The 17165-nt window shown below is 40.8% G+C and overlaps 1 protein-coding gene across 3 annotated transcripts in view; it reads left to right on the forward strand.

The window, feature by feature from the left end:
* CNTNAP5 (contactin associated protein family member 5) overlaps positions 1-17165 on the forward strand; it is a 300020-nt gene that overhangs the window by 163240 nt on the left and 119615 nt on the right. For all 3 annotated transcript variants that reach the window (XM_054210191.1, XM_054210194.1, XM_054210193.1), the window contains exons 9-10: positions 2134-2283; positions 3405-3576. In XM_054210191.1, the coding sequence (XP_054066166.1) occupies positions 2134-2283; positions 3405-3576 (322 nt within the window). The remainder of the gene's footprint in view (positions 1-2133; positions 2284-3404; positions 3577-17165) is intronic.

Here is a 17165-nt window from a genome sequence, read left to right on the forward strand (position 1 = left end):
TTGTTTCCCATCTTCAGAGTGTGCTGAAATCAGCTGGGAGCCAGCTCAGCCGCTGCACTGTTCCCCCAGCAGAAGTTAAGGCAGCCTCAGAGCTGATTTTTTTGATCTGACTGTAGATTCAAGATGGTGAAATTGTAAACACTTACCAGAACGTCTATGCAGAGACAACAGGGAAACAACTTCAGCCTGTATAACAGAGGCAGGACGAGAGTGGCCCAGCTGCCATCCCAGTGAGACCTGTATAAGCTGTGCTGGCAACCCAAACAGAAATGTTCTTAGCCCAGGGCCTCTGCACTTCCCTGGCTGCTATGGTTGAACACCCAGTTTCCAAAGGTGGATGAGTAATAGACTGATGGAACTCAGATGGAACTTAATAATAATAATAGTATTTTTCTGAAAGAGCAGCTGTTTAATAATATGTAATATTAAAATATTCCCAGTACAGACTAAAAGAGGGCAGATGTGTCTATTAAAAGAAGCAGAGATAAAATCTGACAGAGTTGTCAAAGTGGAGCTGTTCCATATGCGTGTTTCATTCCCCTTTGCGATAGAAAATGAGGCGGCCCCGCATCTATCCTTATTCATGTAGATTGCTGCAGCCTTAGCTTGCAGCAATTCAATGCTAAAAACTGAATTTCCAGCCTATATTGCAGTCCTAATTAAATTGTTGACAAAGCTGAGACAATGTCAATATTTGGGTGGGTGTATTTAGTTTTGTGTAGTTCTGAAATCATGAACCTGAGCCCAGCCTTTGGTGCTATCCAAAACATTGCTAAACTACCTACTTACACATGGAAAAATACGCAGAAATTGCAAGTGCCATGTTCTGCAGATGTCAGGTACTCAAAATAAACTCATGCTTGCTCAAGAATGGACCTATTTTTGCCCCAAATGGGACCTGTTTTGTTTTGACATCTTTTCAAATTTTAACAATGTTCCACTTCTAAATGGACTTGTTCTTGGTGAAAAATGATCCATTTTTGCTGGGAAACCGGCCTCTTATTCTATGGAAATTGTGCATACGTTAACAGCCATTACTCTGGAAATTGTCTCATTTTCAAAGTCATAATGAAATGGCTTTTCATACGTATTACACCCACTTTTTTTTATTTTGTTTTGAACTGTTCTCACACCTGTTTGTGTCGCTAAGTGCTTGTTTGTTTCTTCTGAAAGCTACATTAACAAAAAATATTCTGTTAGGGAGGGGAGTAAATACTAGTTGTCTGTGCCTGGTCTCAGTGACTCCTGCCTGACGGCAGCGTTTTTTGAACTGTAATTAGGTTACTTTTGATCTGCACCACTGTGTGTGAGCTCTGGAGCTTGCCCAATGATTTTTGTGGCTGTCAGAATAGAGGATGTGGAGTTTCTTCATAGCTGTGCGGTGCTATTTCAAGATCCATGAGATGCAACACTGATTTTCACAATAAGGAAACAGAGAGGTTATTTCCCACTTGGCACAAGTGTCTGCAAGAGAAAGAGGCAACCCAGTACCGTAATATCTCACGTACATTCATAGGTTCCTGGTCAGAGCAACAATCCCAGCTCTCACAAGCCCATGTTGAAATCCAATATAGAAAAGCTTTGGTACATCCTTCAGTAAGACTGTGTGCCAACTTAGTGCTGAAGGGTTTTGAGAAACACAAATCCTACCGATACCTACTGGAATTTCTCAGGTTTCTTATTGGAGCCTGAGACAGGGTATGACCATCTCCCTGAATCTAATCCTCTGCAATCTCAGGCATGTGTTTACTACCAGAAGCTGAACAGAGATCTACTCTGTGTGCTCCTGTGAGCTATAAGCATTTTCCAACAGGCTGAAAATAAGACATAAACACCCACAAAATGTAATAATTGATAACAGAAAAGTTGCTGAGTGCCTACAGTACCAGAAGCAGGTTAGATTAAAATGTGAGATGACCTAAATATTCTCAAAAGCTTTCTTTTTCTTGGGCCATTTCTTCTATACCAGTTTTTTTTTTTTACAGAGGTAATGAGTTCTTTTCAGCTGCCAGTTCTCCCTATTTTAGAGTCAGCTGCACATTTGTGGTCACAAGTTGGGAGCAAAAGGAGATTTGAAGAACACAGTTGCCTCCTGAACCTCTTTTTTCACCCTTTGTACTTGCTTTTTGCCAGGCACCAGTCTCCACGATGGGCTTTGGCATTCTGTTAACATCAATGCCAGAAGACATCGCATTACCCTGACACTGGATAACAATGCTGCCACTGCTAGCCATGCAACTACTGTCTCAAGGATCTACTCTGGGAACAGCTACTATTTTGGAGGTAGGTTGTTTCAGACAGATGCAGGACAGGTTTTTGTGATGAAGATCCTCGGGTGCTCACCAATAAGTACTCTACAGCCAAGAGCAAATGTTGTAAAAACTGATTTTATACCCCCTATTGAGTTGCAGTGCATACAGCACTGTGGGAAGATTGAAGGGTCTTGGTCAATCCTGACAGAGAGAGAACGAGCAGAACTACTAACACAGCCCTAAAAGTGGACTGCTGGTAGTGGTAGCCAATGAGTATACCTACATGTAGCTGGCAAAGCATGCAAAAGCTACATAGCTGTATTAGCCAGAAGTGATTTTTCTAGTTAAAAGGCCTGAAAACTAGTATTATTAATATTCCTGTAGATATCACTGTCCTGATCAGGCTCAGTGACTTTATACTTCAGAGCTTAATTGACATGGGGTCAGATCTACAAAGATAGGTAGATACTGTGCTGTCATGGAAATGAATGTAGGTTTAGCTTAATTTTGAAAATGGAAAGAACAGTCTTGAAAAATACTACCTTCTGCTTTTTGGAGCGGAAGCATTAATTTAGATAGAGGGAGTGTCATCAACTGTCTTTTTATCTAATATATTTCTGCGTGGTGCTTAACGCAGTGAGGCTCTGATCTTGATGAACCCTCTGGATACAGCACTAAGGATGCACAGGAGACGTTAGATCTGAGAGCTGGCCAAATACTGAGGAAGCTCAGATACAAATGGTTTTCTTGCTTACTGTCCACAGGATTTCATCCTTTTACTCTGTGGATTGCCTCAGCAGCAGAATTTAACCCATAATGATTTTACAATTTGCACAGCTTTTTTATGGCAGTCAGTTGCTATCAACTGCAGAGTTTAAGAAAATGGAAGAAACCACTTTTTGATCTTGCTTAGTACATGTGAAAATCACATAGTCTGATGTTTCCAGTGGTTGTTCTCTCTTCGTTTTTTTTTCTCTTAAAAAAAAATATATTTTTTTTCTTACTGAATGACTTATAATACAGAAGGTTGCGTAGCACAAGGAATTAAAACACTTGGAATAATGAGCCTTCAAGTTCTTGCATCAGGAAATCCCAGCAGAAATAGATGAACATTCCAATATTCTTCTCTGCCTCTTCTCTTTTTACCCACAGGGTGCCCTGACAATTTCACCGATTCCCAATGTTTAAATCCCATTACTGCTTTTCAAGGCTGTATGAGGCTCATCTTTATTGATAACCAGCCCAAGGACCTCATTTTAGTTCAGCAAGGCTCCCTGGGGAATTTTAGTGATTTACACATTGATCTGTGTGGCATCAAAGACAGGTAATTATTGTTTCCTCTTTCTTGTATTTGTTCTTTTTTTCATCCTAGTGGTTTATAAATACAGGTTGCACTAAGTGAAAATTCTAATCTGCCAACATTACGGATATTAGGCATAATAGAGCTGCTAATAGAAAATATTACAGCAAAGATAGGAGGACTGGAGGGGAAATGGTTTCAATTACATGAGGCTCTCTTCACATTGACTTGTAGGAAATAGAGTATGCAAATTCAATCAAACTACAGATTGGTGAAAGGATTAAATTTTATGCATAAACAACATTTGATTGCTTTGAAGTTTTAGAGGGGAATGAAAGAGAAGGAAAAATTATTTGATTCATCAGAACATGTCACCCCCTTAATATACTAGCTGGCTTTGCTTAAGTAGAACATTTACAATTTTTCTTGTTAGCCATTACAGCACAGCCCGTTTATAATGAAGATATGGTACACCTCATGCAACATACTGCCCATTCGGTAGGACAATATAAAGATGAAATGTCTGTATCTACCAGAGACACATTTCAGTTTAAATACTGATCTGAATCTCTTCTAAGCTGAAACCTGACAGGAAATCCAAATTGTCTCATAAAGAATAGTGAGGAAATAAACAACCAGGGTTTTTTTTGGTTTTTTTTTGTTTTGCTTTTTTTTAAGTATTTCCTAATTTCTCCTTTTCTTCCTACAGATTTTTAGTGTCTAAATATTTCTTAATTATTTCTGCAAATGTATATTTTGAAGTTAGTATGTGGAATAAGGCAATGGGTTTGGGGTTTTTTTAAATCTAACTAAGTTCTGAAAAATTGAAATGGAACTGCTGGAAATTTCACGTGCTTCAGATAGTTAAGGATAGTAAAGATATTTTCGAAATGCATTAGAAAGTTTAAGCATTTAACGTATTTTTTTCAGAGATATTGCTTAGAGAGGTGGAGCTGAAGGCCAATATCCATTAACACTTACTATAGGAGGGATCAGCCTGCTGAAACTGAAATCTTTTGAAAAGTGGGCAAAACCTCTATTGTGTGAGAGCTTTGTGCTCATCTTTGATGTTCATGTTTGTTAACTTCTGCGAATAAAATACTGACTCTGCTGTTTAACGATGACTGAATTCAGGGGGATATGAATTTCACACTTGGTGTGCCTGAAATGGTAGGCGGAGTTGATAAGGTGCAGCTGATTTAACAGAAGGAAGTAAAATGCAAACTTTCCTGAGAATTAAGAGAAAGAACGTATTTTGCTGTTTTCTTGGAAAAACAGATTCTTTAAGATCAAGCGGACCATTCAAAGGCAGCTTGCGTATTTGTATACTGAAACAGAAAAGAACTCTTCTGTTATGATGCAGAGCTGCTGTGGTACATCTCCAGTGCCTTCATTGTCACCAAGCCCAGGCTACAATGTAAATCTGTGGTACCTACTGCAAGTGTCTCCCTCATCTTCAGTATCCCCAGGATGACAAGCGTTAGTCTGTGATCATACCGTACAATTATTTGGGGCAAGGATCCAAACATAGTAAGAATGGTGTTGCTTTGCATAATCATTGCCTTGAATATATCACACACGTAAACAAAAGTTATATGTGATCTACTGAAGATTAAAGCACTCTCTTCCAATGCGGTTCTCTGGACAGCCTTAAATTTATGTGTCTGTACTATATGATCTAGGTAGACCTATAGTAGATAAGATCTATAGTAGTTATGACCATACAGTAGATATGATCTACCTAGATCATATAGAAGATATGATTACAAAACCAACGTAGGTTAAAAAAAGGGAAAAAAGGATTTGATTTACAGTTGGCGAAAGTGATTCCTTTATGGCTGGATTTGGTGTGTGGTGCCTTGAAGGGGAAGAGAGAAGCCTGCGGTGTGGGAAAGTGTTGGACTGAAGTTCAGAAATTCCCTTCGTCATAGAAGGGTGTGATCCTTGCTAGAGCCGTGGGGATTGCAGCTTTCTCGTTCAGTGAAACACCCAGCGTGCTCTCCCTGTCTGGCAACTCCAATAACTAAAGCTGTTTTGCGCTAAAGCTGTTTTGCAGGGAAGAAGAAAGGATTTCTTTTTGGGGTTTTTTTTGGGTCCAAATCATATTACACGTTTTACACATTTGGAACACAATTTCGAAAGAGGTTAAATTTACAGAATAGATTCCAAGAAGTTACAAAAGTTGTTCGAAGATTCACAGGTGAAGTACTGCTGGTGCAGTACTGAAGTCAAGAGTGGTCGTAGCAGCGTAGCAGTTGGAAAGAGGGATGACATTCAAAGAAAATACAGGCAAGAAGCAATTCCTTTGCGTTATTTTGCCAAAACAAGGGATCCTAAGCCAGTGAATGAGCTGGGGAAAGACCGAACAAGAAAGCATTCGTGGAGTGTGTTCCTCCTAACCATTTTTGAAAATTTTTGGTTCTGTAAGCCTTTATTATGGCATAATTGGTTACAGCAAACTATAGATGGGAAGTTTGGGAAAATAGGAGATTTTAATTCAAATCTAAAGACCGTGTTGCTGTCTAGTCTGCATGGTGTACCCTTGAGTATGTTTTCAAATCTTGTTCAAAGTAGTTCATTGCACAAAATGTCTGATACTTCCAGTCACTGTAATTCAACTCGTCACCGTAGTTCAGCTAGTGCTCTGTATCGCAGTAGCTCTGGGCTACCGGAAAGTTGGGGTCTAGCTCCAGGCGTGCAGTATCCAGCTGCTCGTTCTCTCTGTATAAGGACTTAGCGTCTTCTCTGAGAAATGTGATCCCCCCTTTCTTAATTATAAGATTTATTGCTGTGTGCACTGTAAAGCACGTGTTTTTGTAATTTTAACGCATGTGGGTATTGTGTAGCTTAATTAACATGTAAATGGGACATTTGTCTTAGTTATCTAAGCAAAAACCCTCTTTTATCTAAGCAAAAACTCTCTTTTGAGGAATATGCCTCTATTTAGAAAGCAGTTTATTTGTTACAGGCTTGTAGGCCAAGCTCATTCAGAACCGGGCTCTGAAAGCAGGCGTTAGACAGCTCACTGCAGCTTGTGCTGGCTCTTAAAAAGAGAATTAATGACTTTGTTTTGAAAGATGATAAACTGGGACTACTACTGATGCCGGCAGTATGTTTTTGAGAGAGGATCTAGTTGTGTAAGCATATTATACATGCACACTCCCACACACACCCTGGGATTCCCTGTATTAAGTGATGAGCCTCCATTAATTTAAATGGAGCTGTCTTAGGGACTAAGCCTTAATGTCTCATTGTCTCTCATCGCTAGTATTTTAACTATATGTGTGCCTAAGTGAACTTGACATGAATGCTTTCTGTCTCCCTGTATTTGTTATTTCCATCCTTCAGCATCTCTTTTTCAAGAAATACCTGCCTTGTCACTAGCAGAGCTATCAGAGAACACACAAAAAAAATGGGGATGTCCGTAGAAATATACAGAGTTTTGCCGCCTTTCCGTTTGGTGGCTGGGGAGACAGTGCCAAGTGAAGATGCTTTTGGAGACACAAGCAAACTTGACCCTGTTGCTTACCCTGCTTTGAGCAGGGAGTTTTTGCTAGAGATCTCCAGAGGCTCCTTGCAGCCTGGGCGATCCTGTGAATCCCCAGTAGCTGCCTGGCTGGGAGGGAAGTTCAGGATGGATCACTGAGAGCTGGGATTAGCAGATAACACACAGAAAAGTCTTGTCTTCCATGCTTTTAGTAGGATTTTAAGAAATTGTATGGTCTGGGGTTCAATATGGCAATCTGGACTGTTCCGATGATGGAAGAAGGCTAGTTAGCACCATCTCCTATTGAGAGACTGCTTGTTTCTTGCCCTCAGCTGCATTGCCAGCATCACTAATGTTCCTACTGCTGCATATGAAGTCATCTCTGATTTGCCATCCCCTCGTATGGTACCTACATGTTGTCCTTAGGTGACACATCCTGGGCAAGGAGAGGCATCCCAAATTTATTTGTACCAGAGCTGTGTCTGCTGCACAAGCCTTGCAAAGTAGTACGGTATTACCTTCTTCACCTCCTTCAAGACAAAGCTGTTCCTGCAAATTGTTCCCAATGCCTTGTGGAACAAGAAAGTAGAATCTGTAGGAGGAAGCAATTTTTCTTGTAGTAATGTGTGTGTAGGACTCTTGGCATTATCCCCACCGCCTGCCTACTGTTAATCCAGCTAACTTGTCTTTTTTTTTTCTTTTGTTCGTAGTACGTATGTTTGCTGTGGTTATCCAAATATGCAGATTGCGCAGTCTTTTCTGAGGGTGTTGCAAAGTGTGGTGCTTACACCGCTCCGGTTATGAAGTGTCAGAGGTCATAGCTGCCTGCAATGCACTTATCCCTATTCCAATGAGAGGTAAAGAAAAAATGATAAAATATCCTCCTAAGCTATAGAGGTCTGCTCCATGTTTAAAAGGAAATAGATTTCATTTTATCCTTCATTGTTGTTGCCTTTTCAGAATTTCTGCCTCGTTAGGAGTGCAGGTGCACATCAGGAGTTGTTTGCTTTACACTGAATTAATAAATCAGAAAATACAGTTTCGTACAGCATGCTGGCATTTTCCCTCTATGGCATGGTACAGAGCAGAGGGTAACAAGGCAGAGATGTCTGGAAGTGAAGGTGCTGTGAAGTGCTTGGATTCAGAGACTTTTTGTTGGGGAGGGGAGGAGATATCTCTGAGTATCTATGCAGTCTCTTGCAGCTGTACATGTACTACATTGACCATCTCTGACAAAAAGCCATCTGGCATAGGCCCAAACAAATAAACGCAGACTCCCTTTGAATTTATTTTCAGTTCCGAGTGATATAGAATAAGTTCATGGCTACAGGGACCATACAGCCTTCACTCCTGGTGTTTTGCACTGTAAGTGTATTTTGGGAAGGGAGGCATCTTCTGGGGGTGACACATTAAACGTAGAAGCTTCCAGGGGAAAGCCTGAGCAGTGAGAAAGTCTAATGAGAAAAGAATAACACTTTCTGTCTTTGGCCCTTAATCTGTAGGGAGGGCATCAGTGTCAAGGGATGAGGAGGTGGCAAGCAGCATAAAAAATTGATTTGCTTCTTACAGATGCTGTAAGTCGGAAGGAATTCACTCCCTTCTCTTGAGCTCCACTAAGTCTCTAGCTTTAAGTGTATGGCCAGGATCCCTGTCCTTCACCTGCAGGTAGTGTGTTAGGGGCTCTACAGATACAAGCTGGGAAGACTTTCCTAAGTACTTCTGGTTTAGAGAAGAAAAAAAAAAAAGGAAAAAAAAAACCAACACAAAAATACAACAGGATGTCTTTTTCCTAATGGTGTCTTCACTTATGCATTTCCCTCCTTTACAGTGTTTGTAAAGACTTCTTGACCCTGTCAAACAGCCTTCTGGAAATGGGTTAGGGATGCGGTTACAGAAACTTCCCTCTCAGCAGGGTAAGAAATCACATCTGCATCTAGCGCAGCGGCCAGCTGGACAGTGTGGCTGGCGCAGAGCTCTTCTTTCAGTCTTTTTAGCGCTGATGAAAGTCACAAGGCTGCTGTCCCTAGAGGTGCCCGTGCTTCCCTTCCGCGGCTTAGCACATGCGGAGGGTTGAGTCTTCTTCTGCCTTCTCAAACTAACAAAACCTAACCTGTTCCTTCAGGATAGCAGTAACAAAAGTATTGGTTTCTCTAGTGCTAATACTGTTTCTCTAACCTGAGGTTTATTCAGTGCTGTGATGGGCCACAGACTCAGATCAGTTGCTTTGTCTTCGTGCAATATTTTCTCTTGTTGGCTTAGAAGGAAAACATGCTTGCTGCCATTCCCCTGATCTAAGCAGGACCCCTGAGCCATAGCGTTGATACCAAAATACCAAGCTCTTAGTATCTACAGCCTTTGTTTTGAAATTTGGGGTAACTTGCAACTCTACAAATCTTGAAATACAAAACTGAGCAAAACAGGTGGGCAAACGTGAAGTAAACACTAGCTAGGGTTGCCACTTGGTGTTTAGCTGTCCTAGGTTCATTAGCGGTCAGGCTTCTAGATTTCTATTCTCTATATACGTATTCAGGCCCAAACTGTTTCTTGAATGGCCCTGTCTATACGAAAAGACATAAAATAGGTCTAGAAAACATCCCCTGCAAAGAAAGACTGATTACATTCTGGTTCTTTAATCAGAAGAGATTGCTGAGGGGAGGCAGCTTAATGTCTTCAGGTGCTAAAAGGCTGCTGTAGTGCAAAAGGGAATAATCATATTTTCTGACCAGGATGTATAGGAGAGCAGCCTGCCTGAGGAAACTGTGAAGTCTCTGTCACTGGAAGGCTTTCGGAAGAGGTTAGATGAGTCTGTGAGAAATAGCAAACACAGGTATGGTTGATCCTGCCTTGGGGTGTGAGCACGGACTAAGTGATCTTCTGAGTTCCCTCCAGCTCTCTGCAATTCTGTTGCATTTGCTCAGGCTTCTCCTCCGGCTGTAACAGCTGTGTCTTGTTCTTGCTCTAGGGTTTCTGAAATGTCCACAACAATAACACTGCTTAAGAAAAAAACAAAACCCCCAAAAAAGTGGGAAATATCTTTCAGGAATTCAGCTCAGGATTTCTCACACCTGTGAGAAGGCGCATTTGGTAGATGTATCTCAGACAATCTACAGCAGTGCTGTGGCAGGGAGTAAGGACCGTGTAGTCCGTAGGTACGGTTTGGTGGCTTTTTTTTAACCCAGCGTGTGAATGTTAAGTTTGGAGTGTAAGGAAATGGGGGAGAAGGAGCAACACTTTTTACTCATTTGTCACTTCCCTGATTTGCTTTTTGCTTCTAAAAATGCATGGTTAATTTTTACAACCGCAGGATGAAGCCCTGTGATTGCAGAATTTATTGCCCTGTTTTTTCTTGAGATTTACTTCTTTGCAGGTTCCATGATGTCTAGAGTGATGGTTCAGCTCAGGCTGTGTATTTTTCTTTGATGAACAGTAACTTGATTCCCTTCTACTTGGCTCTCTATTTTCATAAGTTCCCGTGACTTCTTGGAGTTGAGGCGTCTGTCCCTCTTTCAGATGTGGTCACAATGCGGGTGAGAAGTTTGTAAGCTGTTAGGAGGAGGCGGGGACCAGGGCACCGGATAACTATGGAAACGTCTTCCCCTTAGTAAATGAAGCTAGTAACTGTGTGTTGATCCCTTCGCAACCTCTATTTCAATTGCTAAAAGATGAAACGCAAATCCAGTCGGATGTATTCACTGACCTCAACCTTGACCTGACCAGCCCTTTCCAAGAAGTACGTCCTCTCTGGGCCGCTCAGAGGTGGTGCTGTGTGCAGCTCTGACTTTAAGAGTCTGTCATTTAGGCCTCACGGCTGTTTCTAAAACTGACACTCTGTTCTTTTGCATGCCACAAACTGTTCTCTAGAAGGAGAGATTAAATAGGTTACGACTCTTCAGCTTGGAGAAGAGAGAGCTAGGCAGGGCTGTACAATGAGGAGCAGCATGAAGGAGGTGAATAATAAACAACAATTTGCTGTTTCTCACAAATTCAAATCTTACACAGCATAAAATTGGATGTTGTTAGTTGCTGTAGAGGTCAAATATAAAGGAAAAAGACAGTAAGACGTACATGAATCCATAAGCGACAGATTGTTGGAAGCTGGCAAAGTGTTCGGTGGGATGCTCTTAAACTTATTTCATCAGCATCTTTGCCGTGACACTGTCAGAGTAAGGAAATTGGAGGAGAGGCACTGTTGATCTGAAGCGAAATCTGGAGTGAGGTGATAACTTTAGGATTAGGAAGCCCAAGTTCGTTACCGTTTTAAAAGCCTCCTTTTCATTGTGGGCCGCTCTTTGTACCTCCGTTGTTCAAAACCAAAATGTATTTCGTCATAGCTGGGCTAATCTCAAAATACATTGGAATCTTACTGTGATTTTTGCTAAGTACTAATACTTTCTGCACTGTGTTTTCTCTTCCTCTGCGGCAGTGGAATAGCAGGGGTGTGGGTCTGTCTGTGTGTGGGCAAACAATGGAAGGCATAGCCTGTGGGAAATTCAGGCAGCCTCTCATTTAAAAATAAATGAAATGGGTAGGAAAACAAATATACAGATGCTGAGAATTTGGCCTCACTGTTGAGAAGCTCTGGGATTTCCCAATCATCAATGGGCTAGAATGCCAGATTTTGGGTCTAGAAATACTAGCTTCAGTCCTGAAGCTGAGTTGGTTGTTTGCTGTGGTTGGCATCCTGTTCAGAGAATAGATGCAGGAATGTGGTCTCAAGAGATATTGCAGCTCAAGAGTTGCCATGGATATTAGGAAAATGTGCCAGAAAATCATTAAACCTCAGTCCAGAAATGCTGTGGATTTCCAGCCCTTCATCATACGGCACAGATGCTCCCTTTGGGCTGAGCAAGGCTGTCTGCTCTTACAGCAGATGGATCCCTTGGAATACAGCAGCAAGGGCTGCGGTGTTGCCTACAGCCTGAAGGCATGGGTTGATTAATCTCATCCACTTCTTGCATGCAGTGGAACAAACTGCTCTGCAGAGTTAGTCACAGAGAAGAAAATTCCGTTTCCAGGAGTTCTTGCACTCTGTGTGCACACAAAGACGTAAGATCTGGTGTGGTTTCCCCTACCAGTTCCTCCAAACTCTATAAAGAGAAGTGTTCAGGAGGCATTGCAGTTGGGATAGCTTATGCCAAACAGTTGTCTTAAGGGGAAAAGTGTCCTCATTTTCCGCTGACTTGACATCTCTCATGGAAATAGTCTCCTTTGCCCCTCAAGATGGTGCTAGACAAATGGTTGGTTCCGCCAGGCTTTTGAGGCACATCCTTAGATGTGTCACATTCTCTTGAGACACACCTTAACGATGACATTTGGTACATTAATGCTTTTGAACTCCTCAACCTTCATCACAAAGGATGTGGTATTTAAGTAGAAAAGTGACAGAGAAAACTCTGTTAAGGAGCCTGAAATTTCATGAGATTCCGCTATTCTTGCCAGGGCTGAAATAGCTTGAAATTATTGACTTTTTGGTAGCAAAGTTTCCCTAGACAGAGATAGGGCTAAGGGAAATGCAGAAGCACGGTGTTGTACACCCATTGTTATATTGCCATAAGTTTTGTACACCATTTGTGTTTGCGTATATGAGACTAGGTAGTCTTGGGATTAAGAAGGCCATTTATGTGTTGAACCTGTCATTATAAAAGAACTGTGAGGGTAGTCAGAGCCTGCTTTCCTTTAGGCTCGGATTCGCAGGAATGTGTAGATAAATACATGCGTTGCTCTCCCTGTCTACAACTGCTAGGGTACTTCAATCTGATTGTTGCAGCTCGTGTCGATTTTGCGCTGATGAAGCTTTGACTGGGTTGTCCTATTTTTACTTGGCTGGCACCCTGCCCTCGCTATAGCAAATACTGACAGTGCTTGTCAAGGACAACACTGGGAACTTCAGTCCCCTTAAGTGACCTGGGGGAAGGAAAAAAAAAAAAAAAAAAAGATTCACGTTGAATCCACCTTGGCAGATGAATGGATGGTGCATCTGGCAGGACATCCGGTGAATTCCAGAGATCTGCAATGAGGAATGCAAACCTGATCTCAGGTATTTTCTCACAAATCCCGGCAGTGTTTCATCTCTGTAGCATCAGCGGGCAGACACAAGCACACACTGGTATCGCTGTCCTTATTAAACCAAGATTCATCTGCATATTCCAGTTCTCCTAGCAAATACAAATGGAGGGAGCAGCATGTGGTATACATAGTAATCACTGCGATGGGGTTGGCGTTAACAGCTTACCTCATTAGGGGGAAGCATACTGAGTTGATTCATGAGTTTGCTTCCCTGTACTACTTGAGTTACCGAGCACAAATAGCATCCTTAGTTCCAATCCTTTTTATCCCTACCCATGTTTTATCTGTGAAAATTCTTGATAACATTTTCTAAATAAATTAACTTAAAGTGTTCTTTTTTTCTTACTAAATAGAGCTGACCTTTTAAATCCTGCTTTATACCTACTTCCCTTGTAGATTCCATTAGATTTTACTATCCATTTTTACTTGTAAGAAATAATAATAATTTTTGACTTTTTCCTCCTTTTCTTTTAGTACTGAACTTAACATTGCTTCATGTGTTGTACTGTCAAAATGGGCCTTTGGGAAATTAATTACTATTGCAGGTGAAGAGTGTTAGGATAAATCCGATGAAAGCACAGTCTCTTTTTGCATTTCCCAAATCTCCTGTAAGATTTAATGTATGCCCTGCAGCAGAAGCCAAACTTTAGATGATTTTTTTCTACACCCCCCCCCAAAGTTGGCCATGCAAACGAGAAAACATCCTGCCTAATTATGCCCAGTGAGTTTTAATTTTATTTATTACAGTCCCAGGCTGGGATTGAAAAAGCAAACACTTAATATTGCATTCAACCCCACGTAAATACCTGCAGTGCATTGCAGACAGAATTAAAACAAACTGCAAAAAACCCCAACAACCAAACCAGACAATTTGGAATCCATTCTTTTCGTTCTCTCTAGTATTGCTATTTTCAGTATATAATATCTGTTCTGCAGAAATGACAATTATTTTATATTCCACATTATTTTCTTAGTGTGAAAAGTCCTCTTAAGTTTTCCATTCTTGGTTTTATAGCAATGGGCTGGACATTTTTAGATCATGCTTCTTGAATTTGGGTCGTGATCAAAACTGGTACCAGTTGAAGACATGAGAAGGCATGTCATCTACTCTCTTTTAAAACATTTCTGATTTGGGGTAAATCCCAAACTAGATTTGAATATTGCCTGCCTATATCTCCATCATAAGCCAAAACAAAACATTTACCTTCAGATACTAGAACACCTGGATCCTTTGCTAAAATTGCTCCATTAAATGCTACATACAGGAGGGGCTGTCCTGGCTGGTTGTGAGGATCTGATAATCCAGGTTGTAGTTCCTTTGATCTTTTGAGTCACCTTCAAAAGATCACGTCGGTCCTGTGAGTGACTATTTTCCCCCTCACCTTTTTTGTCTCTTGCCTGTTTCAAATGTAGGCTCCAGGGGACGTGTTTACAAATAGCACAGGGCACACTGCGGCTTCGTGTCTCCTTTCAGTTTCTGTGTTAATTACGAAAATTGTGGACGGGTTTTCAAAAAGTTTTTCTTTCTTATGCTTGCGTTGGTACTTTGTAAAACACTGACAATTTGTTTTGTGCTTGTGCAGCAAAACCCACAATATTGTTAGAAATGCCTTTCTTTTTCATCAAGTTGTCCTTAACAGAATTTATCTTTTTCCTCTTTCTCTGTACTAACAACAAAGCAAAACGCGGGAAATAATGATGTGGAAATAGAAGGCAGAAAATATCTTAAATCCAAACTATGTTACGTGGTGGGGAAGGAAAAGGTGAAAAAAGTATTTTAATGACTTAATCCTGTGTAAAGATACAGTGGTGGAATATATACAGTGGAAAAAATAGTATTAGAAATAGAGGAATACATGATGTTCTGTGACAGTTGAAGAACCCCTTGGGTCCTTCCCAAAATCATGCACTTACATCATAAATTAGGCATGCTAATTAATGTAATTTAAACCATTGCAGGTAGCTCATTTTGGAGTGTGAGTTTTGGAAAAACCCCTCAAAACCACCCAAGTTTTAGGGTGGAAGGGCAGGATGCAGAAAAACTGACCAAGTTTTAAAAAAACCAAACCCACAAACAAACACCCAAAACCTGGGTGTCAGAATTAAAATCCCTGCCGTTCTGAAGACCATCCCCCTGTCTTCTTATATCTATTCTAATGTTTGAACTTAGCTGGATAATGCAGGTAATGACAGAGCTTCTCTCTCTGATAGCTTAAGGGCTGACTGACAATGAAGTGTAATAAAACCATGTAGAAGAATTCCCTACACTTGGACTGATATATGAGCTTTGCACTGTCAGATGAGCTCAGTCTGTGGTAATTATAAAACAAGAATATGTTTGTACAAAGCAAAATCTCTGTAAAAACAGGCAGTCACGGTGGAAGATGCTGCGTCTGAAGAGGGGGGAGTTTTCTGTCCTTTGTGTTTCTTTAACGTGAATGCAAGGGGATGCTCAGATTATTTGGGCAATGCCATGAGTTGGTTTTGCCTGCCCTGCCTTAATTTTAAGGCTTTCTATTTTCCCTGACTTTGTTTCATACATGCAAGACCAGCCACAGAAAGCAGCGATCCAGGCCCATGAAGGGTTCACTGGTCTGTAGAAATACTGTGTTTCACAGCAAAATAAAGACAGGTTCTTCAGACTGATCTGCTACACTCACATCACCACATCTGAATTGGGAGACAGGTCGTGTTTTAATTTTTTCTTGTTCTTTTCCAGGTAAGTGTGTTCATTTGTTGGGGTTTTTTTTCACGTGAAGCATGAAAATGGTGCTTAATTCAAATCTTATTTGTCTGATGTCACTGCAGAATAACGAAGAGCCGTACTGATCTGGTCCTTTAAAACATGTCTAGTAAAAGCTGTAAGGGGGAACTACAGAACTGGTTCAGGATGAGTGAACCGCTTCCTATATCTGCAAAAAAGATGGAGTTGGAGATAGTTAGCTTCTGTCTTTGATAGAGAGTGGAGGGACGTCCCACTAGTGCTATTTGCCCTGAATGAGACCCCTGTGGAGAAAGAAGGCAGTTTGAAGGTTAGTAGGGGTCTACTTAAGTGGTTTTTGGAATCCAACTTGAGTGTGGAATTGAGTTTCTGGGGAGACCTGAATAGAGTTCACTCCCATTACTATTCCTTTAGAGTCAAAATTCATGGGATGTGCAACCCCATGTTGGGGGTAAATTAGAGGCCAACTGCAGGGATGCATGTAGGATATAATATCCTGCCCTTGTTTGTTTGATTTTTGCAGATGGCTTTTCTGCTTTTGCTTTGTAAAATGATGAATTCTAAATGGAACAGCTGTCTGTACAGGATGGTTTATTTGTTTCCCTTTTTTCATTTTCAAATTTATTTGTATAAAATCCTTTCTGCTGATGCCAAGCCAAACTGTCAGCACATTTACCTCTATTAAAAATGTAGGTGTTCTAACAACAAAGCAATCAAACCTTAAAAAAACGCCTTTTATCTAAGTCATAGGTAACAGACTCTTTCTTCACTCGTGCCGATCCCAGCACAAACCTCCTCCCACGGTTCTGTCCCAGCCACATGCCTAAGGGCAATTGGTATCAATGTTCAGATTTTCTAAATATTGGTCTCACAGTGGTATGGAAGTAAGGTGTCCAATAATGGAAATAACAGTACATTTTAAAAGTTTAATTATCAAGTTTTGCAAATCGCAGAAAAAAGAAAAACCTACCTTTGTGGTAAATTATTAAAATGACCAAATTATTTTTTTTTCTTTTTTTTATCTATTCAGTGTCATAGAGTAAATGACTTCCAGGATGGAAAATAAAAATTGTCTTTGTTCGCTTTACTCTTGTTCTTTTTGTGTTCCATGATTTCTCATACCATGATAAACCAAGGGAAGAAAATGTAGGTGGCTTAAGCAAGAATAAGTACAGCACAACACTTTTTTTAAAAGTTGTTGATTAGTTTTCCGAAGTTGCAAGAAGAGAGAGAAGTTGGGAGGTGTGGTCATGAGGAGGGAATGTGTGCTGAGGAAAACCAAAAATCTGGAGAGTGTTAAGGCTTCTGTAGCCTTTATTAGCTAGCTTAGCCCGCTAT

The sequence above is a fragment of the Rissa tridactyla genome, chromosome 7, assembly GCF_028500815.1.
Source record: "Rissa tridactyla isolate bRisTri1 chromosome 7, bRisTri1.patW.cur.20221130, whole genome shotgun sequence".
Taxonomy (NCBI): Eukaryota; Metazoa; Chordata; class Aves; order Charadriiformes; family Laridae; genus Rissa; species Rissa tridactyla.